General features: G+C 41.6%; 1 protein-coding gene across 28 annotated transcripts in view; it reads left to right on the forward strand.

The window, feature by feature from the left end:
- PHF21A (PHD finger protein 21A) overlaps positions 1 to 25,330 on the forward strand; it is a 189,803-nt gene that overhangs the window by 157,343 nt on the left and 7,130 nt on the right. For all 28 annotated transcript variants that reach the window (XM_065945040.1, XM_065945042.1, XM_065945047.1 and 25 more), the window contains 6 exons: positions 10,662 to 10,760; positions 13,332 to 13,383; positions 14,131 to 14,210; positions 14,645 to 14,705; positions 17,259 to 17,422; positions 24,117 to 24,272. In XM_065945040.1, the coding sequence (XP_065801112.1) occupies positions 10,662 to 10,760; positions 13,332 to 13,383; positions 14,131 to 14,210; positions 14,645 to 14,705; positions 17,259 to 17,422; positions 24,117 to 24,272 (612 nt within the window). The remainder of the gene's footprint in view (positions 1 to 10,661; positions 10,761 to 13,331; positions 13,384 to 14,130; positions 14,211 to 14,644; positions 14,706 to 17,258; positions 17,423 to 24,116; positions 24,273 to 25,330) is intronic.

Raw genomic sequence — 25,330 nt, forward strand, 5'->3', positions numbered from 1 at the left:
TGCTCTGCACGGGAGAAGCCACTGCAGTAAGCAGCCTGCACACTCCAAGCAGAGAGTAGCCTCTGCTCGCCACAGCTAGCGGAAAGCCTGTGCAGCAACGAAGACTTGACGCAGCCAAAAATAAATAACAACCAGAAGTTCAGATAGTTTGAGAGATTTTGAGATATACTTTTGTTCCTTGTGCTTTTTTGTGTCATAGGTAAGAAACCATTGTCACATCTGAGGTCACAAAGATTTAACCCTAATTTTTCTTCTAAGAGTTGCATGGTTTTAGCTCTTATATGTAGGTCAGTAATCCATTTTGACTTAATTTTCTGTATATAGTGTGAAACAAGGTTCCATGTGGATATCCAGTTCTCCCAGCACTATTTTTTGAAGAAACTATTCTCTCCGCATTTGAACGATCATCGCATCACTATTGGAAATCTGTTGGCCGTGGATGTAGGAGTTTATTTCTGGACTCTCAGCCCTATCCTGTTGGCTTTTATGTCTGTCCTTATGCCATTACCAACCACACTGCCTTAATTGCTGTAGTTTTGAAATTGGGAAGTGTGAGTCCAACATTTTTTGTTTTCAATATTGTTCTGGCTCTTCAGGAACCCTTGTAGCTCTACATGAATTTGAGAATTGTCTTTTCCAATCTTTCTGCAAAAAAAAAAAAGAGGGAGGGGCTGTTGGAATTTTCATAGGAATTGTGTTAAATCTGTAGATTGTATAGTATTACTATCTTAATAACTATATTCAATCTTCCTATACTTGAACATGGATGTCTTTCCATTTATTTAGATTTTCTTTATTTCTTTAGCAGTGTTGTATAGTTTTCATATACAAGTCTTTTACCTCCTAGGTTAAATTTATTCCTAGATATTTTATTCTTTTGGATGATATTGTAAATTGAGTTGTTTTCTTAATTTCCTTTTAGGATTGTTCACTGCTATTATGAGTTACAATGTGTTAGAAATACAACTGATGTTTGTGATGATTTTGGATCTTGCAATTTTGTTGCATTTATTTACTAGCTATAATAATTGCTTTGTGGATCTTCAGGATTTTATGTATGTAAGATCAGGTCCTCTGCAAATAGAGTTTTACATCTTCCTCTACAGTTTGGATGCCTTGCATTTCTTTTCCTTGCCTTATTGCTCTGGCTAGAGTTTCTACTACATTGTTCAATAGCAGTGGTGAAAGTGGGCATACTTCTCTTGTTCCTCATCTCAGAGGGAAAGCTTTCAGTATTTCACCAGTGAGTATGGTGCTAGCTGTGGTTTCACATACATGTCCTTTATGAGGCTGAGAAAGTTCCCTTCTCTTCCTAGTTTTCTGAGTGTTTGTATCATGAATGGGTATTGAGTTTTCACAGATGCTTTTTCTACATTAATTGAGATGATCATATTGTTTTTCTTTGCTTTTATTTATTAACATGGTATATTACATTGATTTTTTAAAATACCTTCCATTCCTAAGATAAGTTCTGCTTTATCATTGTATATCATCCTTTTAATAGGATGCTGGACTTGGTATGCTAGTGTTTTATTGAGGATTTCTGCATCTATATTCATAATAGATAACTTTTTTGGGAAAGTTTGAGAAAGATTGGTGTTAACTCTTCAAATGTTTGGTAGAATTCATCAGAGAAACTATCTGTCCTGGACTTTCTTTTTTGAGAGTATTTTTATTGCTGTTTCAATCTCTTTAGTTGTATATTCTGTTGAGATTTTCTGTTTCTTTTTGAGTCCATTTTGGTAATTTGTATGTTTATAAGAATTTATCCATTTCATCTATATTATCTGTTTTTGGTGACAATTAAAAAATTTTTTAAGTTCAAGTATAGTTGGTTTACAATGCCTTGTTGATTACTGCTACACAGCATAGTGACTCAGTTAGCATTCACCTTTATATTCTTTTCCATCATGGTTTATTGCAGGACAATGAATGTAGTCCTCTGTGCTGTACCGTGGGATCTCGCTGCTTATCCATCCTGTGTGTAGGAGGGATATATATCTGCTGCTCCAGCCTCTCATCATCCCTTCTGCAAGCCCCTTCCCTTTGGCAGCCTACGGCGTACAGTTGTTCAATGTATTCTCTTAGAATCCTTTTTATTTCTATAAGATTCATAATAATGTTGCCATTTTTATTTCTGATTTTCATTATTTGTGTCTTTTTTTGACAAGTCTGTTTAACTAAAGACTTGTCAATTTTGTTGATGTATTTAAAGAATCAACTTTTGGTTTCATTAATTCTGTTGTTTTTCTCTTCTCCAATTCATTTATCTCCACTCTAGTGTGGAGATAATTTTTATTATTTCCTTCCTTCCACTGGTTTTGGGTTTAGTTCTTCTTTAGTTCCTAAAGCTATAAGTTTAGGTTATTGATTTGAAATCTTTTTTATTTTTTAATGTAGACCATTACAGCCATGAATTTCCCTCCGAGCAGTGCTTTCACTGTGTTTCATCAGTTTGGGTACGTACAGTTATCATTTTCATTCTTCAGGGAGATAGAAAATTTCCCCTGTGTTTTCTTATTTGTTCCACTGGTTGTTTAAGAGTATGTTGTTTAATTTCTACCTACTTAAAATTTTTCAGTATTGCTTTGTATCAACTTCTGGCTTCTATTATCATCAGAAAAAATACTTCATATGATTTCAGTCTTTTAAAATGTATTAGGATTTGTTTTGTGTCCTGAAATATGGTCTATCCTGAAGAATGTTTTATGTACTTAAGAAGAATGTGTATTCTGTTGTTGTTGAGTAGATTGTTCTTTATATGTCTCCTAGGTCTAGCTGGTTTACAATGTTAAGTCCTCAATTTCCTTATTGATCTTCTTTGTACATGTTCTTTTCCTTTATTTAAAGTGAGGTATTAAAGTCTTCAATTATTATTATAGAACTGTGTATTTCTCCCCTTCAGTTCTGTCAATATGTGCATCGTATATTTTGAGACTCTGTTGTTTGGTGCCTGTGTATTTAAAATTGTCATATCTTCTTGATGAATTGACTCTTTTGGCAATATATAATGACCTTTTTGTCTCCTATAGCAGTCTGACTTAAAGTGAGTTTAAATGTCTGATGTTAGTATAGCCATCCCTATACTCTTTTGACTCCTGTTTCCATGCAATATCTTTTTCCATTCTTTGGTGGATACCTTTTTGTGTCTTTGGCTCTAAAATGTATCTCTTATAGAGAGCATATTGTTGGATCTTGTTTTTTTTTTTTTTCAATCCATTCTGCCACTCTATTGTTTAATTTGTGAGTTTAATCTAGTTACATTTAAAGTGGTCACTGATAGGCACAGACTTATGCCATTTTGCTGTTTTGTTACCTGCATTTCTTACATCTTTTTGGACCAGTGTAGTTTGATATGATCCCAGCTTAGCTTCAGTAGTGTACAAAAGCTCTGCCCCACCCCTGTTATGTTGTTATTTTCTCACAGTACATCTTTATATATTGTGTAGCCGTGAATACATACTTATAATTACTGTTTATGCATTTCTCTTTTAAATCATATAGGGAGCAAAAAAGAAAGTTACAAATCAAAGATACAGTAATACTGGAGTTTACATTAACCTATATAGTTACCTTTACTGAAGTTTTTGTTTGGGGGGAGGGGGTTTAATTTCCTAAGGTTTTTTTATTTCATCCTGAAGAATCTAAAGGGAATTCTTTTTTTTTTTTTTTTTTTTTTTTTTTTTTTTTTTTAATATTATTTTATTAGTTGGAGGCCAATCACTTTACAACATTTCAGTGGGTTTTGTCATACATTGACATGAATCAGCCATATAGTTACATGTATTCCCCATCCCGATCCCCCCTCCCACCTCCCTCCCCACCCGACTCCTCAGGGTCCTCCCAGTGCACCAGGCCCGAGCACCTGACTCATGTATCCCACCTGGGCTGGTGGTCCGTTTCACCATAGATAATATACATGCTGTTCTTTCAAAACATCCCACCCTCACGTTCTCCCCCAGAGTTCAAAAGTCTGTTCTGTACTTCTGTGTCTCTTTTTCTGTTTTGCATATAGGGTTATCGCCACCATCTATCTAAATTCCGTATATATGTGTTAGTATACTGTAATGTTCTTTATCTTTCTGACTTACTTCACTCTGTATAATGGGCTCCAGTTTCATCCATCTCATTAGAACTGATTCAAATGAATTCTTTTTAACGGCTGAGTAATATTCCATGGTGTATATGTACCACAGCTTCCTTATCCATTCATCTGCTGATGGGCATCTAGGTTGCTTCCATGTCCTGGCTATTATAAACAGTGCTGCGATGAACATTGGGGTGCACGTGTCTCTTTCAGATCTGGATTCCTCAGTGTGTATGCCCAGAAGTGGTATTGCTGGGTCATATGGCAGTTCTATTTCCAGTTTTTTAAGAAATCTCCACACTGTTTTCCATAGTGGCTGTACTAGTTTGCATTCCCACCAACAGTGTAAGAGGGTTCCCTTTTCTCCACACCCTCTCCAGCATTTATTGCTTGTAGACTTTTGGATAGCAGCCATCCTGACTGGCGTGTAATGGTACCTCATTGTGGTTTTGATTTGCATTTCTCTGATGATGAGTGATGTTGAGCATCTTTTCATGTGTTTGTTAGCCATCTGTATGTCTTCTTTGGAGAAATGTCTGTTTAGTTCTTTGGCCCATTTTTTGATTGGGTCGTTTATTTTTCTGGAATTGAGCTTCAGGAGTTGCTTGTATATTTTTGAGATTAATCCTTTGTCTGTTTCCTCATTTGTTATTATTTTCTCCCAATCTGAGGGCTGTCTTTTCACCTTACTTATAGTTTCCTTTGTTGTGCAAAAGCTTTTAATTTTCATTAAGTCCCATTTGTTTATTTTTGCTTTTATTTCCAATATTCTGGGAGGTGGGTCATAGAAGATCTTGCTGTGATTTATGTCGGAGAGTGTTTTGCCTATGTTCTCCTCTAGGAGTTTTATAGTTTCTGGTCTTACATTTAGATCTTTAATCCATTTTGAGTTTATTTTTGTGTATGGTGTTAGGAAGTGTTCTAGTTTCATTCTTTTACAAGTGGTTAACCAGTTTTCCCAGCACCACTTGTTAAAGAGATTGTCTTTTTCCCATTGTATATCCTTGCCTCCTTTGTCAAAGATAAGCTGTCCATAGGTTCGTGGATTTATCTCTGGGCTTTCTATTCTGTTCCATTGATCTATATTTCTGTCTTTGTGCCAGTACCATACTGTCTTGATGACTGTGGCTTTGTAGTAGAGTCTGAAGTCAGGCAGGTTGATTCCTCCAGTTCCATTCTTCTTTCTCAAGATTACTTTGGCTATTCGAGGTTTTTTGTATTTCCATACAAATTGTGAAATTATTTGTTCTAATTCTGTGAAAAATACCGTTGGTAGCTTGATAGGGATTGCATTGAATCTATAGATTGCTTTGGGTAGAATAGCCATTTTGACAATATTGATTCTTCCAATCCATGAACACGGTATGTTTCTCCAACTGTTTGTGTCCTCTTTGATTTCTTTCATCAGTGTTTTATAGTTTTCTATGTATAGGTCTTTTGTTTCTTTAGGTAGATATACTCCTAAGTATTTTATTCTTTTTGTTGCAATGGTGAATGGTATTGTTTCCTTAATTTCTCTTTCTGTTTTTTCATTGTTAGTGTATAGGAATGCAAGGGATTTCTGTGTGTTAATTTTATATCCTGCAACTTTACTATATTCATTAATTAGCTCTAGTAATTTTCTGGTAGAGTCTTTAGGGTTTTCTATGTAGAGGATCATGTCATCTGCAAACAGCGAGAGTTTCACTTCTTCTTTTCCTATCTGGATTCCTTTTATGTCTTTTTCTGCTCTGATTGCTGTGGCCAAAACTTCCAACACTATGTTGAATAGTAGTGGTGAGAGTGGGCATCCTTGTCTTGTTCCTGATTTCAGAGGAAATGCTTTCAATTTTTCACCATTGAGGGTGATGCTTGCTGTGGGTTTGTCATATATAGCTTTTATTATGTTGAGGTATGTTCCTTCTATTCCTGCTTTCTGGAGAGTTTTAATCATAAATGAGTGTTGAATTTTGTCAAAGGCTTTCTCTGCATCTATTGAGATAATCATATGTTTTTTATCTTTCAATTTGTTAATGTGGTGTATTACGTTAATCGATTTGCGGATATTAAAGAATCCTTGCATTCCTGGGATAAAGCCTAAAGGGAATTCTTTTAGGACAGGCCTTCTAGCAATGAACTCCCTTGGCTTTTTGCAGGAAATGGAATTCTTGGTTGATAGTCTTTTTTTCTTTCAGCACTTCATTTGTTTGTTTATTGGCCACACCAGATGGCATGTGGGATCTTAATTCCCTGACCAGAGATTGAGCCCATGCCCCCTGCAGTGGAAGTGTGGAGCCTTAACCGCTGGACCACCAAGGAAGTCCTTTCAGCACTTTAAACATGTCACCCCGTCACCTTCTGGTCTCTGGTTTCTGATGAGAAACTGACTGTTAATCTTAGTGAGGACCCCTTACTAAGGGGTGATGCATCTTCTGCTTTTGCTGCTTTCAAGATTCTCTTTGGCTTTTGACAGTATGATTGTGTTGTGTTTCAGTATGAGTCTCTTTGAGTGTATCCTCCTTGGAGGTCATTGAGCTTCTTCGATGTATACAGGCAAACCTTGGAGATACTGTGGGTTCAGTTCCACACCACCACAATAAAGCAGATAAAGGTAGTCACGTGAATTTTTTGGTTTTTCAGTGCATATCAAAGTTATGTTTATACTGTGGTCTACTGAGTGTGCAGTAGCATTATGTCCCCCCAAAATTCATATACCTTAATTTAAAAATGCTTTATTGGTAAAATTGTTGACCATCATCTGAGCCTTTAGCAAGTTATAATCTTCTGCAACAGTAGCATCAGAGATCACTGATCACAGAACACCTTAACAAATATAACAAAAACGTTTGAAAAATTGTGAGAATTACCAAGATGTGACATAGAGATAGGGTTGCCACAGACCTTCAGTTTGTAAAAAATGCGATATATGCAAAATCCCCTAACGTGGAGTGCAGTAAATAAAGCAAGGTATACCTGTAGATCCTGTATTTCATCAAATTTGGGAAGTTTGCAGATGTTATTTCTTTAAAGATTATTTCTGTTTCTTTGTCTCTCCTTTTCCCCTGAGAATTATGACACATATGTTGGTATGCTTAGTAGTGTCACAGGTTTCTTAGGCTCAGTACATTTTTCTGCATTTGTTTTTGTGTCTGCTCTTTAGACTGGTTAATTTCAGCTGTCCTGTCTTCAAGTTCACTGATTATTTCTTTTGCCTAAACTCCTCTAGTGAATTTTTCATTTCAGCTATTTTTCAGTCGCAGATTTCTATTTGCTGCTTTTAAATAATTTCTATCTCTGTATTAATATTTTGTTTTTGGTACGGCATTGTTCTCCTGGGTTATTTTTTCGTTCTTTGCCATGGTTTGCTTTAGCTCTTTGAGCATATTTAAGACAGTTGACTTAAAGTCTTTCTCTAGGGAATCTGATGTCTGGGCTTCCTTAAGGCCAGTGTCTTATTGTTGTTTTTCCCCAATGAAACTGCTCTACTTTCCTCTTTATTTGTGTGCCTCCTAATTGTGAAAAACGTTCACTTTTAAATTACAACGTGATAACTCTGGAAATTAGATTCTCCTCCTACCCCAGGGTTTATTGTTATTGATTGTTGAGAGCCTCTGTTGTTTTTCTGTTTAGTGCCTTTTCCAGACTATTTTTTGCAAATAATATTTCTTGTCATCTGTGGTTATTGAAATCTGTGTCCTATTAGATTTACTTAAACAACTGGAGCCAAAAAGAAGAAAAAGGTAATAATAAGTAAATTAAAACAAAAACAGAAAATCCTTCTTGGTCTTTCCAGATTGGCTTTGAGCAGCGGCATTCCTTCAGTGCTAAACAGGCCACCTGTAACTGTCTTAGACTTAACCTGTTTCTTGGACAGAGCTCAAAGATCAGCAGAGGTGCAAGCTTAGGGTTCTCACAGCTCTTTGCTAAGGATGCATCTAGTCCCGGGAATGCTCTACGCGCTCTGGATTCCCCAGTGTATGGGAAAGCCGTTTAAAGCCTTTACTCCTCTAAGCATCTTCCTCCTCCTCCTCCTTCTTCCTCGGCCTTTGGGTCTGTCTGCTGCATACTCCATCCAGCGTCCTTTGCACATGTAACTACAGGTAGCTTATGTCTTTAGATGCTTTCCTTAGATGGCACTTGGAAAGCCACTCCAGCCTTAGGCGGGCAAATAAGGGTCAACCTCCGTACCAGTCCTCGGGGGGTTACCAGACAGGTCAGAGTACACAGCCACACGTTGAAAACAAGCTTCAGCGAAACACACCAGGAGCGCAGGTTGCCATCTCCACAGCCTCTGCTGAGCTAGCGGACGGCTTTGTAGGTAGGGAGGGATAATGGTTCTTAACAAAATTTAGCAGCTTCTTTGTTCAGTAGATGCATCCTTGGTTGTTCTCAGTTTTTTACTAGATTCCAGAATTTTAAAAAGTTGGTTCTGTCTGTTTCTGCCAACTTAGTGTTTGTTTCAGTGAAAGGAATGATTCTAAAACTCCCTGTCCAGCCATTTCTGTGATGTCACTCCCCTACCCTAATATTTTTTGTTTCTTTTAAGCAGTTTTAAACAGCAAAAATTTATCATCCCACACGGTTCTTGAGGTCAGAAATCAGGTTGCCTCTCAGTTTAGTAGTCCTGGCTCAAGGTCCCTGACAAATTTGCATTCAGAATGGTTGGCCAGAAATGCAGTCATGTCAAGGCTCAAGTTGCGCTGTGGCGTGTGGAATCTTCCTGGACCAAGGATTGAACCCGTGTGTCCTCCATGGACAGGCGAATTCCCTACCACCGAGCCACCAGGAAGGTCCCCCTTCCTGTTGTTTTGTTTGCTTTATCTTTATGTTCTTGGATGCTTTTGATATTCTCTATGTAACGTTGAGATAGCTGTGCTCTTCTTACATGAGAGAAAATTTGAACCTTGGATAATTTCTTAGTGAAGAGGAATTGGTTTGATCTTCCCTGGAGGCATTACCACTACCTGCTTTATTCAGCCCTAGAGATGGAAATAAGAGACCCTAAGAGACTTCACACAGCCTTGGAGTAGAGCAGCAAACCCTTATAATTGACATTTCTCCCTCCCGTATCAGACTCCTGTTGTTCCAATCCACAGAGCTATGAAATAAGCTTCCTGGGCACCCAGGACCTTAAAAATATCACTATAAAGTACTTTCCCATTGTGTTCCTTTGTAGGTGTGTTTGGTGGTTTGTTTTATGGGGGAAATGTGTCCTTTTTGGTTTAAAAAAAAAAAAGTGTGTGAGAGAGAAGAGCAAGTGATTCTTCCGGTAGGTTCTACTCCCCACTCAGAAAGTCAGCATCCCTGCTCTATGGTGAGGCCCTGCACTGGGTGCAGAGGGATGCTGAAGTGTGTAGAGCAGTCCTGCTCTCAAGTGGCTCCTGTATAGTCCAGAGGTGGAAATATTACCTGATGAAAAAAAAAAATACAAAGTAGCATTTATGCCCCTCATGGTTGCCACAGTACTGATAAGGCAGATACTTAAACTATCCTAAGTAATAATGTGAGAAGCAGAAGGAAAATAATGGACATGGCCAGAAAATGAAGTGAAAAGTCTTTGTTAATATGTTTGTTTTTCAGATCTAGTAAAATATTTCACAACATAATGATTTCTGAGACCTTTCGATATCCTGCTTGTAGAACCTTCTTTTTACATTTGACTTTCATCTGGCTCCTTCTCTCTTATCAGTAATCAGACAGTTTCACTTTTACTTAATTACTTGTTGCCATACAAAAAGACCATTTGCATCTGCATTGTTTTTAATTTTGAAAAAATAAATTAGGTTTGTGTTTATAGTTTTGTATCCACTGTTCTAATATCATTTCAGTATTTATAGAGGGTTTCATAAAATGAATTAGCCATTGGGTCATGATAAGAATAGAAAGGCAAACCTAGCCCCCAGTCTACCAATTTGCTAGCTTCCTTTTGTGTCTGAAGATGGTAATGCTAGTGGTAGTGTTTTGTTTGCATGGGCGCACCTGGAAGGTGAGGTTGGCCACAATCAGGATGTCAGCCTTTTACAAGACAGTCTTTCCTTGGCAATTGCATCTCTCCTCTAATGGGTGATACAGGCAGACTTTAAGTGTCCCGAGTAAGGGGAGTTCTGCAACCTCTCTTAAGGCTGTGATTGGAATTCTTCTGAAATAGAAATGTGTGTTTGTAAGACTTTTTTTTTTTTTTTTAGCATCATTCAGATCTTAAGTGCACTGTGAACCAGAGCTTGACCTATATATATAAAACAAGAAGGGACTTATTTCTGGAAAACTATATCCTGCATCCTAAAGTACACAGAAATAGACCAATGTAATTTTTTTTTATTTGGCTGCTCCAGGTCTTAGTTGCAGCATGTGGGATCTAGTTCCCTGACCAGGGGTTGAACCCAGGCCCCCTCCATTGGGAGCACAGAGTCTTAACCTCTGGACCACCAGGGAAGTCCCTCCCCGTTCTCGCCTGAAGTCCTTATTACCTCCTTTGTTAATGTTTCCGGTTTGAGTATGTTCTTTTCTTCCTTGTTGGCCACAAAGTATGTTTGCTTTTATTCTCTTAATAAAAAATAAATGAATTCTGAAGTTTCATTTAATTTTCCTCTTCTAGACGGTTAAATCCCACACAGAAACAGATGAAAAACAAACGGAGAGCCGCACCGTCACCCCGCCTGCTGCCCCCAAACCAAAACGGGAGGAGAACCCTCAGGTAGGCCCAACCCTCCAGGCGTGGCTCAGTCTCTGAGATGTGACTCCCTCTCGTGCATCAGGGGGACTCTTGCTTTCTGGATCACTTGATTTCCTTTTCTTGTGCCTTCTCACTCTTCAGTGATGTTATTGCCAAGTCAGGTTGGCCTGGGACAGATTGAGAGTGTGGCCTGTAGTGCTCATGAGCTGGCAAACAGATTCCATAGCTGTGTCACGGATTTGAATTGTGTGATTCATGACCATTTCCCCAGGTACCCCCCCCTCCGCATTCCTAATGATCATTCTGTTTTGTTTGTCTCAGCCAGCATTTATAAGCTGTCTGGTTCACTCAGTTAGCGTCTGTCTATGTTATTGATTACACTTGTTACATGTGCATTTTTGTTATTACTATTGTATTGCATTAGATCCCCATATCCCAGATGAATCAGTAGCTCAAAAGTAGATCACTGAAGCACAAAAGCAGGGATGAAAATAGTAGCATCTGTACTGCAACTTAATATAGAATTATAAACTTAAATAGCAAACAAAACTCTGATACAAATACAGATTGTGAATTTGTGTCTCCTTAGGCAACAGAATATTATTGTTGATACTTTTGTACAAGCAGCTCTAAAAGAAAAATGTGGACAGGTAATATGATGATGAATATCTGATAGTTGGATTTTATTAGACCAGCAGTCCATTTCCTTCTGTCCTCAGTGCATTCTTTGTAATGAAACCATGTCAGATAGTGGCATGAAGCCATCAAAGCTTCATATCATTTTTTAGAGCAATGACTTACTAAGCCAGTTCAGGTTTTTCTACAAGTACAAATTATAATTCTTTATGATATGAAATGAATTAATTTTTAATTTGTTTTTTAAAGAAGAGACCAAAACTTGAACCAAAAAGAAGTACTAGTCATGCATGTTGCTGAGAAACTTAAAAATCATCTGCAAAATTAGTGTCAAGTATTAGGCTTGGAGGGTGAAAAAGAGAGCAGATTATCAGCAAAATTCCCTTATCAAAAGAAACGGAAGGATATCTTATGTCAGTAGCACCATGTAGGCACGCAAGTACCCTTGTGTATAACAGGTATTTCTAATTGGACAGAATCACTGCCATAAAGAGGATAAATTAGTTATTGGTATACATGTGATACACAGATGAGGCCAGAGTTGTTGACAACTTTTTATTCTATTTATCACTAAAAATCAGTTCCATGGAAGAGATTTTTTTCCCCATGTGGTAATTCTTTGATGAGCTTGATCTAGACTGGCAAAGATGAGTTGGATGTGAGTGGCCAAGAAGGGTGCCATTACTTGATTAAAAGAAGGTGCATCAGAATGTCAGTTCACACACTGCTTTATTAGCAGAGAACAGTTAGGAGACAGTCTTCTGATCTTAAGTTTTGAAGGAATACGTGAAAATTAGGGATGCGGCTAATTGGCAGCTGCACAGTGTATGCAGTGTAGAGAACGGGCAGCACGTCCAAGGCTTTTCCTTACCGAAGCACTCGGGCTGTTGGCAGGACAAGTGCCCACCTGCTTTTGAAATAAGAAATAAAATAATAACATTTCTTCAGGATGCTGAGAATACCAGTAAAGGACATTTCTGTGTTCTCAAGTTGCTTGTTCAAGGTTATCCTTGTAAAACACTCAGTAACTTGAGTAGCCTGAACCTGTCAGTTCAGACCAAAATATTGTGATGTTTAATGTTGAGAGTAAAATGTCTGGATTTTCAAAGACCAAATTGTGGTATACATAATTCTGCAGGAGTGTCAACTAATGATGTTTCCTTATTCATCAGAGAAATTGATGATATATCATTTGGCATATTTAGCATCCGCATGCAGTGGTATATCAGAAAATGAAGACATACTTTCCAGACCCACATCCAACCAAAGAGCAAAATAGTAGTCAGTCTGTTGCTCACTCCATGTTTAAGCAATGAACGTTCCAGCCTTGCAGTCCTTTGTTCTCATCAGTCTAGCTTCCGATGGAGCTCTGAGAGTGGTGGTCAGAGAGAAATTGCTATATAATTTATAGGTCCGTGGTTGATTGGAAAGTCACAGTATTAAGCAGAACCACCTGCTATCATTCCTAAAACTCTTAGCTTTGAGTTTTCATTGTCCAATCAGTGGTAGTGAAAATACAAGAACTCTTGATCTGGTATCACAAATGAAGTTCCTAGAATTTGGAGCTTGTTGTATGGGAGGCTCTTTGGAACACTCTCTATGTTTTGTTTTTTTTTTCTTCTTTTTTTTTTTTTTTTCAGTGTGGAGTCCTCTTTTCTCTTAGAGAATTTTTTTTGGGAAAACTTAGGTCTTTCAGGATTCTGATTTCTGCCATTGAGAAAGTAGAAGATACAGGCCCCAATAACTCTCTTTTGATTCCTGTAAGGTCAGAAAGCTTAGAGGGGAACTTCATAGCTTCTCAGAGCAGAGGGCGCCTGCTCCTTGCTCACCTGAACCTGGCTTTCTTCCTGCCACCAGCCATTGGGTGACTTTCCCTCAGAGTCTAATTGGGAACATGCAGTTGGCATTGTGAGAACCCAGACTGAAGTGTATTCTTCTTTTGTTTCTCTGCAATAGAAACTTGCCTTCATGGTGTCTCTAGGGTTGGTGACACACGACCATCTAGAAGGTAAGAGAAGACGCTCATGGGCTGCCTTGCTTCTGGCCTAGAGCTTTGTTCTCGAAAATGGTGTTCGGTTTACTGTTAGACTTGAAAATTGGAACACAGAGTGTGATTCAACCAGTGTGGACTTTTTTTTTGGAGTAAACTTACCTTCCTTCTATCTAATGTTCAGCTTGTCTTTTGTCTTTATTTATCCACACTACTGTCCTGGGGAAATTCCCTATTTGCCTGGATTAAAGGGACTGCTGTTCACTTAGAGAAACTATTTTTTTTTTCCTGGCAGTACAAAGTAGCAAATGGCCCTCTGAGAAGTCTTGGTATTTTTCAGTCACTTTCGATTATCAGAATCTTAGGAATAGTTGCAGAGCTGTGCCTCTTTCAGTTATTTAATTCAAGAATAGTACACTGTGATTCCTCAGTCTAGGTCTGTGGATAAAGTTCACTCACACCTGTATTATAGTGGCCTAAAAATAGATCAGGACAGCTTGTTTACAAGTGTGGTCTACTGTTAAGCTCTCAGCCAACAGAGGGCCACCCTGTAGGACAGCACGGCCTTGCTCCCCGAGAGGCAAGAGGGAACAGTCCTGCGCGTTTGCTCCCAGCCGTGCGCTTGCCTTGGCTGAGGCTGCAGTGAACGCAGCCTTGCTCTCATCTCTTAACTTGTCACGGGAAAACCAGTAGGTAAACAGGGAAGTTAAGCTTGGCGGGGTTCTCCGTGCCTCTCTTCTAATCCAAGCCTTTTGCTTTCCCAAGAAATCCAAAGCAAGAGGCAAGAACGGAAAAGAAGAACGACAGCGAATCCGGTGTACAGTGGTGCGGTCTTTGAGCCGGAGGTACTCTAGTCAGCACTCAGCCCTTTCTTCACTTGTTCTGTGCCTCCCCTCTGAAAAGCTGCCGAAGAGCAGCACCCAGATTGTACTCGGCCAGCTTTGTAAAACGGCGGATTTTTCTCTGGCCAATCCCATTATTTCATTTTTCTCACTGTTTTTCCCCTTAGTTTCTTCCCAAAGTTCAAGTAGCTACAAACATACCTTAAAATTTTAACTCATCCTGTCATCTGAGTACAACTGTCTCCTAAAGCAGAGACAGGCCTCTCTGGAGTATTCTCTTAGAGCCAAGTACACATAATGACCCCAGACCTTGGGGTGACCAGCCCTAACTAGTTGGCAAGTTGGAGGACCTGCTGTGCTTGGCCTTTAGCTTGTTAGCAGTGTTAGTGATAGCCATGCTGTTCAGCCAGTCACCTCTCCTCCTTCATTCCCCAAAGCGTAAGAAGAGTGCAGTCACGTACCTGAACAGTACAATGCATCCCGGGACCCGGAAGAGAGGTGAGTGCCTTTCTGTGTCTCTCCCTTGCTGGTGCTTTTGCTTTCCGTGTTGTGTTTCCTTCCCCTCCCTCCTCCGTTTGTCCTGGAGCCTGTCTTAATTCCTGTATCCCTTGAAAATAGTCTTGTTGCTGTTCTCTGAGAATGGGGGGAAAAGAGAGTGAGATTTCTTATTAGAGGTCTGTATACTGGATCAGAGCTGCCTTCCTGGGGTTCTGGCAGAGCTGGCTCAGGGGAATGGCTTAATGCAGCATTTCTGCCCCAGGCCCACCAGGCTGTTGATGAATAGCACAGTGAACAGAACACTGTAAGAGGAAGCATTTTAGCATCATTGAGCCAAACAGAACGCTGCTGTTGCCAAGGTGTTCTTAGTAGTGTGTGAATGGTCCTGACGCAGTGAGGACAGAGCATTACTCTTAAACGTCTGTGAGCTGCAGGCTTTCTAGGAAGGAGAAGGGTAGCCACACTGAGAATTTAGAATGTGTGAGAGAAGAGGGCATCTCCAACCAAGGAAGAAAAGATCACTGTCAAAGCAGGCTCCCCAGAGCAGAACCTGCTGAAGAGCTGCATCCCCCAGTTGTAGTCCCCCAGGGCAGGCGTGCCGCCTCGCTTTCAGGGCAACCTGCAGTCTCACCAGAGGCCTGAGTAGGCCTTAATGGCTCAGAGCTTGAGCTCATAGCCAGGGCTCTGAAATTGTTCTTTGATGTCAGTGATACAGTCCAAGGTCCCTTTCTCCACTTGATAATGTGCCCCTGAATTACAGTTCTAGGCCAGAAAGGTTGCAGAGTGAGTGGAGTAGCATCCTGATTTGTGTGCGCGCACACGCTGTCTCAGGGCTGCTGGAAGCTTAGGCGGTCACCCTGACCCTTTGTCTGCCTTAGGCAGGGCTCCAACTATACCGTTCCCACCTCTTCCGCTCAGAGAGAGCATACCCGCCTTAGTGACCCACTCCAGTGTTTCATCAGTCCCTCCTTCTGGAAGCCAAAACACACTTAGATGGAAGTCCTGGAGTCACTGGCCTTCTTCATATTGATCCCTAGGCCACAGTGTCATGGGTTATTTTCTGTAGTTTTATTTTGTTTTGGACAACTTCTAGTGACCTCTGACATAATTCTCAGAAAGGAGCCCCCAGCCAGAAGCTACAGTTAATTGGCCTGCCAGTGGGCAGTATCTGCTAAGAGGATAGGGGTTAAATGAGCCAGAAAGACCTTGGCATCTCTTGCCAAGGTCAGAGGATGAAAGCCTGCATTCACAATGCCTAGGACGTGCCTTCTGTGTGTAAACAAAGAGCATTCATCTTCCACTTTCCCTTCCAGCAGCACTAAATACCTTAGAAAAGACAAACCAGTATGATCTGTCTTTGTACTGCAGACAGTGCTGGTTTAGCACAGATAGGTAATGTTTGTGTAATATCTGACAGAATCATGACTCTTGTGCATAATTCTAACATAAATAACTGTTGGCAAAGTCATGATCCCATATACCGTTCACCAGTGCTCGTAGGCAGTTGTATACCTTTCTGTTTTTTGGGTTTTTTTTTTCAACTGTGGTATGCTGGGTGTACACTTTTGATCACTTGACATCTTAGAAGCTATGACCTTGGCCCCTGGAAGGCAAAGACCCTGACTTGATATATCATAAGGCAAGAGGTGTTGGCCTGGACTTCCGACACCCATTAGGACTCATTTGTAGGTTCTCTGTAGCCGTGAAGTTTGATACAACATGCTCCTCGGTTGTCAGACCAGCTTTCTCAGTTATCAGTGTTACTGATGACAGGGTCTTACCTGAGACACTAGGACAGGCAGTCCACCGGCATGTTTGTGATGGAAGCAGGGAGCACTCCTTGGTCAACTGGGGAGGGTGTCTGAGTCCAGGCATACTTAAAGTCGTTGTTAGGCCCACAACATCTTTTTAGCTCTTAGGTTTCAACTGCTTCCAGAACATCTCTCTTAACTAGCTCTGCCAGCAAGGGGCAGAGTAGTTTACTTGAGTTTTGCCTCTTCCCTTTGCCTTTCTCCACCCTCACAAACTGAAGCGACCAAAATGTGTATAGGAGAGAAAAGGGCAATCAGAAGTCCTCGAGAATATGTCTGGGAACTGAGAATCATTATTATTATTATATGAATAGTGACTGCAGAAAAATCTTAGGGAACAACGTACAAAAGATACAGGAAAATAAGCACTTATCCTGGTCTTGGCTCCCATTGAGCTTTGACATCTTGTTTTCCCGTTAGAAATCTCAGGTTGTAATAGTTGAGGAATGTCTCTATAATCTGCCCAAGACGAAGACCTTTAACATATGACCCAGAATCTCCTGCCATTCTCTGAGGCTCTCTTATCCTCCCTTCGAGACTCATGCATTTGTTTCTAATGACATTTAAATCTTTGCTTCTCTTCCTCTCTTTGGGACTGTTGTATTAACTTTCTGTCTGCTACCTCACTTCCTTTTCCATGCTAGCCAATGAGGAACACTGGCCAAAGGTATGTAAGATCATTTTTCCCCCTTTCTTTCCCTCCCCCTTTTTTCCCCTTTTGTTCCCTTCTCTCGGTATATAGGTCGTCCTCCAAAATACAATGCAGTGCTGGGGTTTGGAGCCCTTACCCCAACATCCCCCCCATCCAGTCATCCCGACTCCCCTGAGAATGAAAAGACAGAGGCCACATTCGCTTTCCCCGCGTCTGTCCAGCCTGTGTCCCTGCCCAGCCCCACCTCCACAGACGTAAGTAACGGGGAGCGCTCAGGCTCCTTCTCAGGCCTTAGATCGGGGAAGCCGTTGTCATGTGTTGTCTCCTTACCAGCTGCGTCTCCTTGACTGACCCTGGAAAGGCAGTAATCCGTTCAGGCCACCGTGTGCCTCCTAGGCAGCTTTCTGCTGGGGTCCCCGCTCCTGCCGTGACCTTGAGAATCATGTCAAATACCACCTCAGGAGGCTCGGTCAGGGGTTTCAGTCTGCATTTTATCTGCAGTGAAGGAGTTCTCAGGCAGGGGGATGGGGTGGGGAAGTCAGCTCGTATAACTGAGAGGTGTGCAGGCGTCTTGTCATCAGTTTTGGGGAGTGGATAATGGACAAAGGTGCACATTTCCCCCAGCAGTCCTTGTTTCTTGCTTCAAGTAGAATTCAAGACTTGGAAAACTTTTCCTTCGAGCAACTTTATTCGGCAGAATTGATCAGAAACAGGTTTCTGAGAAAGCAGCAATACTTAAGAGGCCTGCCCCTGAGGCTGCAGGCATGTAAACTGCGCCCCCCCACCCCTACACACACAGACACACACAGACACACACACCCTGACACACAAACACACACACACACAGGCAGCAGGCGTGTAAACTGCGCCCCCCACCCCTACACACACACAGACACACACAGACACATATACACACACACCCTCACACACACACGTCTAACAGGTACCGCGCACTGCTCTGCTGAGCAGGCGCTGCTCTTGAGGCTGGGGACAGAACAGGGAACACAGCCAATCCCTGCCCTCAGGGAACTCACATTGCATGGCCAGAGGCAGGGGCTAAGCAAATGAACATTTAAATGTCAGGTAAAGAAACGTGCAGTGAAGAAAAGGGGCACAAAATCAGAGTTATGGCAGGAGGTCCTTTTTATGGACAGTGGTGAGCGAGATGGCAATGGAGTAGGTGGGAACATGCGTGGGGAGGCATTCCATGCAGCGGGGACAGCAGTGCAGAAGCCCTGCTCACAGGAGGAAGTGCGTGTGGCATAGAGAGGCACTTGGTGAGCACACGAGAGAACCTGTGGGAGAAGAGGCTTCAGAGGCCCGGGCCCGTCTTGCAGGGCCTTGTAGTTTTAACTCTGAATGAGATGGGAGATGCTGGAGGGTTTTAAGTAGAAGGGTAGCATTACTTTTCACTTTTTATTTTGAAAAAATTTCAAACCTACCGAAAAGCTTCAATAACAACACAGAGAACAAATGTATACCCTTCACCTAGATTCACCAACTGGTACAATTTTGCCACGTTTGCTATTCCCCACCCCTCCACACACACTTGTTTTGCTGTTCTAGTTAAGAAGTTGCAAACATCTTGAAGCTTTACCCAAAATACTTCAGTGTATATCTCCTAAAAACAAAGATATTCTCTGACATAGCCACAATAAGCTTATCAAATTGAGAACTTTAATATGATAAAACGTTATTATTATGATGTACAGCCCATCTTCAGGTTTCTCCAGTTGTCTCAGTAAATGCCTTCGTGGCACTTTGTTTTTTCTGTTCTAGGATCCAATCCAGGATCACTTTTGACATTAATTTTTATGGTGCTTTGTCTTTAGTCTCCTTACTCTGGAACCGTTTTTCAGCCTGTCTTTGTCTTTCATGACATTACCGTTTTTTGAAAGATAAGCCACGTGCTGTATAGAGTGTCCCTCCATTAGGATGATCTGATTGTTTCCTCAAGAATAGATTCAGGGTGTGCATTTTTGTGGGAGCATAAATACATGATGATGAGCCCTTCTCGGTGCATCTCAAGAGGCATGTGTGTCCATCGTCTCATTGTTGATGTTAGCTTTAATCTCTAAGGTAGACTCCACCAAATGTCTCTACTTCTAAAGGTGCCTATTTCCTTAGGTGCAGATAGCTTTGAGTCTGTAAAAATACCAGTCTTCAGTTTAGTTCAGTCACTCAGTCGTGTCTGACTCTTTGCGACCCCATGAACTGCAGCTCGCCAGGCCTCCCTGTCCATCACCAACTCCCGGAGTTTATCCAAACTCATGTCCTTTGAGTCGGTGATGCCATCCAACCATCTCATCCTCTGTTGTCCCCTTCTCCTCCTGCCCTCAGTCTTTCCCAGCATCAGGGTCTTTTCAAGTGAGTCAGCTCTTTGCATCAGGTGGCCAAAGTATTGGAGTTTCAGCTTCAACATCAGTCCTTCCAGTGAACACCCAGGACTGATCTCCTTTAGGATGGACTGGTTGGATCTCCTTGCGGTCCAAGGGACTCTCAAGAGTCTTCTCCAACACCACAGTTCAAAAGCACCAATTCTTTGGTGCTCAGCTTTCTTTATAGTCCAACTCTCGCATCCATACATGACCACTGGAAAAACCATAGCCTTGACGAGCAGTCTTAATCAGTGGTTTTGGCATCCTTTGATGGTGCTTGCTTGCATTTGTTATTTTTAAGGCACTTGCGGAATTGACTTGGGTTTTACAGGAGACGGAGGAGGACAGGGTGGAAGCCCAGAGAGACCAGGTAGGAGGCTGCTGCAGGCGTCCTGCCAGGAGCTGGCGATGGCTTGGCGCAGTAGAGTGGCAGAAGCAGAGGTGGAGAAAACTGATAGGGTCTGTGTCTGTTTTGAAGAATGAGCAGAATTGGATAAGGGGATGTGACAAAAAAGAGAATAGCTAAAGATTTTAGCCTAAACAACTGAAAGGATGAAGCTGCCATTTATTGGAATGACAAGAGCAGATTTGAGAAGAGAGACCAAGGAGTTAATCTTGTACATGTTCCATTTCTTTTGTGGATTACAGAGCTTGTCTTTACCTGAAGCTACATCTTCAGGTAAAATGTCCTTTCAGCTTGAAGGCTCTTTTTGTACTTATTAATGATTTGCATGCATGCACGCTAAATCGTTTCAGTCGTGTCTGACTCTTTACGACCCTATGGACTGTAGCCTACCAGACTCCTCTGTCCATGGGATTCTCCAGGCAAGAACACTGGAGTGGGTTGCCACGTCCTCCTCTGTGAGTGGTCTGCTCCTCTCCGAAGAACAAAAGAATACCATGTGCACAGCACAAGTTACAGTTGCAGAAGCAGCAAAGTCAGTGTTATCTTGGAGGACCAGGGTCATGGAAGAGCCATCTTCTCGGGCAGGTCTCCTTCCTGGGACATAGCCAAGGCTGCAGGCCTAGAATTCCTCTCAAGACTCAGCATTGGCTTTTGGCATTAGTGGTTGACACTGCCTGTCCTGTTAACGAGTACCAGATCACGGTCAGAAACCTTGTTTGTTGGCCCCAAAGATTGTCTCCATTTTCATCCGTTGAAGCATTGCCAAGGTATTGCCAGCTCACAGTTTCTTGGTAGGGATCCTTTCACAAGGTGATGCACAAATGGTGGTGAACAGGTGATTGTGGATCTGCAATTGAGTTATCATTGCTAAAGGTGCTGTTTTTATGACTTTTGACTTAGAGGGTTTATGATTTTATTTGATTGAACCCAAAGGATCCATTCAGATCAAATCACAAACTGAAAAGCTTTTGCCAAGTTTCATCTTAAAATGCAAACTTTGTTCTTTGCAGGAATCTAAAGATGAAATAAAGCTTTCCTAAAACCACTAAATATGTTGAGAACCTTCTAGGTTACACCAGTGGAATGGATGGGACTTTCCTGGTGGTGCAGTGGCTAAGGCTCCATGCTCCCCATTGCAGGGGGCCTGGGTTCGATCCCTGGTCAGGGAATTAGATCCTACATGCCCCAGCTAAGACCCCCCAAAACCAAATAAATAAAAACCCTAGTGGAATGGATTTTCTTTAAGATAATTGACTTCTACTTTTTCAGTGTCCCAACAGTGGCAGTGATTAAAATCAGCGCACAGGGCTCTATCTGTGTTTGCCTCCAGGTAGCGTAAACCCCAGCAACATTAATTAAACAATCACAGTCAAAAGGCAAGCCTTTCTTGGGGATCAGTAATCATCCAGAAGGAGCTAGTGATATAAGACCCAGCCGGTCACTTATCTTCAGGATATACCTGTTGCCACTGTCATCATTTTCATGAGAAGAAAAGATATGTTGACACGGTTGAACATTGTTTTAGCAAATGATGAAGTTGTGATTGATATAGCCAGGGTGTTTCCAAAAAACATACACCCCTCAGCTCCTCGCAGAGACTCCTGGGTCAGCCATCGTTCAGCTTGCTGTTTGGTTTACGGTAGTAATTTGGTCAGTCACCAAAGCCTAATAAGCTTTTGGACCTGGGGCGGCACCTCTGTGGGACTTCTGTGCCTCTTTAAACAAAGAATCAATTCTGTGTGGATGAAATACGTATCCTGGCATTTTATATTCCATTTCAATGGGCAGCAGTTCTCCATGTGTGGTCTGCGTGTCCCTGCGACTCTTTCAGGGAAGTCAGAATATGTATTTTCAAATATAGTATCAATCAAAATATAAAATCAGAAATATTTTCATGATAGCACTAAAATGTTGTTTGCCATCTCATTCTCATTCTCTGAAGTGGAGGACAGTGACGTTTTCCACATACGACATGATCAGTGATGACGTCATCACTGTGAGGGCTAACCAAAGGTGTGCCTGTGTGTGCCTGGGTTTTAACGTTTTTCAGTACATGATTTTGTAACTTCCTGTGATTCTGTTATTATTTCAAAGTAAAAAAGCTTTAAAAGTTTTAGTACAATAAATAGCAATAGGTAGAACTCACATAAAGAAAAGCACTTTGAAGTAAACAAGAGCACTTTGAGGTAGACAAAAGCGCTTAGTAATTCTTAAAATTACTAAGGGGTCCTCACACTGAAGAGATTATGAACTGCTACTACAGGATATGTAAATAAGAGTTTTCTTTCCTTTAGGAACTTGAAAGAAATTATTTAAACTTTATTTTATGTACTCTCCACCTTCCACTTCCTGATGGTCTCCTTACTCAGTAGCAAAGGGAAGTGAACAAGAACTCTACCCAACAAATAAGATAGGTATTTGGGATAAGATGTCCAGTTTGTCTCATTTACTTCATCACTGATAATTTTACCTGTGGGTCATGTAAGAGAATTTTGGAAACCATAAAATTTCTATAAACTCCTTAAAATCGCAGACTTAAAGCATGTGGCTGTGGTTTAAGAAAGATGAGCTGTCTAGAGAAGCACTCCCCTCAGCCTGGTCTTAAGAACAAAAGAAGAAAGTCACAGCTCATCTAGGAAAGAAACCTTTATGTCTTTCAGTGCCTTTGAAATTAAGCTGTTATGCTGCATTCTCCTGCAGTATTTTTGCACGTGTACAAGTATTTTTTTTTAATTGTCCAAAGATAACATTGTTTTACTAAAAAAGAGTAGCATTCATCCACACTTTGATGTATTTTACAATTTTTTGCAGCCAGTTTTCTACTCCACCAGATACCCTAGATATGTAGATACTGCCAGATAGTCTCCTTTCCTTTCCTTTGGAGAGAAATTGTAGGTCTGAGAAGATAACATTCCTGAAGATCCCCTGGAGAAGGGAAAGACAACTCAGTCCAGTATTCTGGCCTGGAGAATTCCACGGAGTCTGTAGTCCATGGGATCACAAAGAGTCAGACAGGTCTGAGCGACTTTCACTTTCACTTTCTGCAGTGGTGGCTGAAAGGTTATATCATAGAAAGGAAGAACTGGGCATTGCTCTGTCTATCTTTGCTTCCTGGGCAAAATTTCTGTATTAGACCTTCTGGCAGAATGGCCTGGAATTCTAAAACAGCACCCTGGAAGTGAAAAGGAGTCTGCCTCAAGTTGTGGCACTGCCTTCTTAGCTAACCTCTGGCGTGACCCCTCAGTCTTCCCTTCCCTGGTGTCCTTAGCAACAGCATTAATCCTGTTCAGAGAACGGGCCAGGGATTGACTCACCAGAAACCAGCTCTTTAATACCTCATTTTTAAAAAATGTGTTCTCTCCAAATTTTAAATAAATCTGCTTTTTCCTGATGGTGCCTCTTGTCGTGAGGGCTCCTGCAGGCTCACCTGAGTACCAGAACTGTCACTGGTGGGGGGAGGGGGAGATGCGCAGAGCGCACTGAGGCTGCTCTTCCATCTGGTGAAGCATTTTATGGGAGGAATACAGCCTCCTGGAATAGAACGGGCCATTGCGCAGCCAGTGCCAGGAGCTGGTTTTAAGAGAGCACTGTCAGGTGTGTGGCTTTTTAATTCTTCGTGTCAGAACGCTCATAGGAGTTTAATATGCTTTGGACTTAAGCCTTTCCCATGTGAATTCTGACTATAGTTTTTCTCCCAGAACAAGCAAAGAGTTTAATGAAAGCCTACATTTTTTGTCTGTCTGTCTTTTCCAATTTTTCTAAACTCCCCTGAAGAATGATAGGTAATGGGAATCTTTGGGATCGTATTGTGGAACACTTTGATGAATGGGTTTCAAGGTCTTTCAACTTTATGATTTGAGTTGGACTGTACTAAAACACGAATGCTGAGCTGTCGCCTCTAAAGCTCATTTTGGCCTGGGAGACTAGAGTTACAGTCTGCTGTAAACTCTTAAGAATACCGGCCCCACCTGGGGGACCCCAGCTGTATGGACCAGGTGGGGGGCTTGCACCACTGGTAATTCCTACTTTTCCTGAGCGCTCTTGTAATGAGTTGGAGGGGCACAGCTGAGTGTCCTGAAACATTTGTGTGTATTCAGAGCGCGCATGTTAACATTCAGCGTTCACGTTTTTGTCCTTTCTTTACCTTTCCTCGCGATGTCGTAGGGTGACGTCCATGAGGATTTTTGCAGTGTTTGCAGAAAAAGTGGCCAGCTGCTGATGTGCGACACCTGTTCCCGGGTGTATCATCTGGACTGCTTAGACCCTCCTCTGAAAACGATTCCCAAGGGCATGTGGATCTGTCCCAGATGTCAGGACCAGGTACTGTGGGGTGGGTCAGAGAGAACGAGGGATGGAGGAGGAGAAAGCCCCCCTCCCCTCTCATCTGGGGGAATGGCTCGGTCTCTCCCCACTCCAGTAGTTCTCCAGACCACGTCTGCCGTACTCACAGGACAGCCCTCACCTGCAGAGCCTCTGTCCTCTCAGAGGTCCTCAGTTCATGAGGCAGTGACTCGTGTAAGGTGGAGAGACCCTAACTGCTTCTCTCTATTTGAAATGACGTATCTTTTCATTACCGTTACCTTTTAAAGTCCACAGTACTGTCTGCCTCATTCTCTAAAAATGGTCCAAACTCAGCATATGGTTGAATGTCTGGAAATAAAATCCTTAAAGGAGAATGTGCAATTGATCGTTTAATTCAAATAAAAACAGTTTTACTTTTAACCTGAGTTCTCATCAGGATCAGAGCACTGACTATATAAAGTACTGTCTTAATATTTAATGCACTTGAAAGAAGAGAAACTGTGCTCCATCCCTCTCCTTTCTGTTTAGTTTCTGATTTTTTTCCCCTCAGTGATTCATCTATATCTTTATGTTTTTATGATAGGCTGTCCTGAGACCTTTTTGAATGTAGGCAAGTGTATAAATAGTAAATAAGCCCAGTACTCAGCAAGCTTTAGGAGCCCTGCTCAATTCTTTGGAATCCTGATTTGGGAGACTTCTGGTCTCCCCCTTTAAATCTTTAGTCTTCGTCCTTACTGTCTCTGTGATGTAGTAGAGACAGTCCTCGTGCTGATGCTGCTTTGTGAGCCTCTGATAATCTTCTCCGTGGGGTCTAGATTATACTTCAGTGTTTGGGGTTGATATTTAATTTCCTTGATCAGGCTGTCTTTGAGGGACATATAAGCTAACATTGAGATAGGCAGCCCGTGTCAGGTCAAGGATGCACCTGCCCGTGGTTCTGCCATCATGCAGATGTGCAGCTTGTGTGCTGATGGTTCTGGCCACAGCGCGTAGCTGAGGGTCATGCAGCAGGTCTGAGAAGTTGGGAACGCCCAGCCCGGTGCCTCCGCCGGGGCTCAGGGGGCTTGGCTCTTCCT

This window comes from Muntiacus reevesi, chromosome 9 (genome assembly GCF_963930625.1).
Source record: "Muntiacus reevesi chromosome 9, mMunRee1.1, whole genome shotgun sequence".
Classification (NCBI taxonomy): domain Eukaryota; kingdom Metazoa; phylum Chordata; class Mammalia; order Artiodactyla; family Cervidae; genus Muntiacus; species Muntiacus reevesi.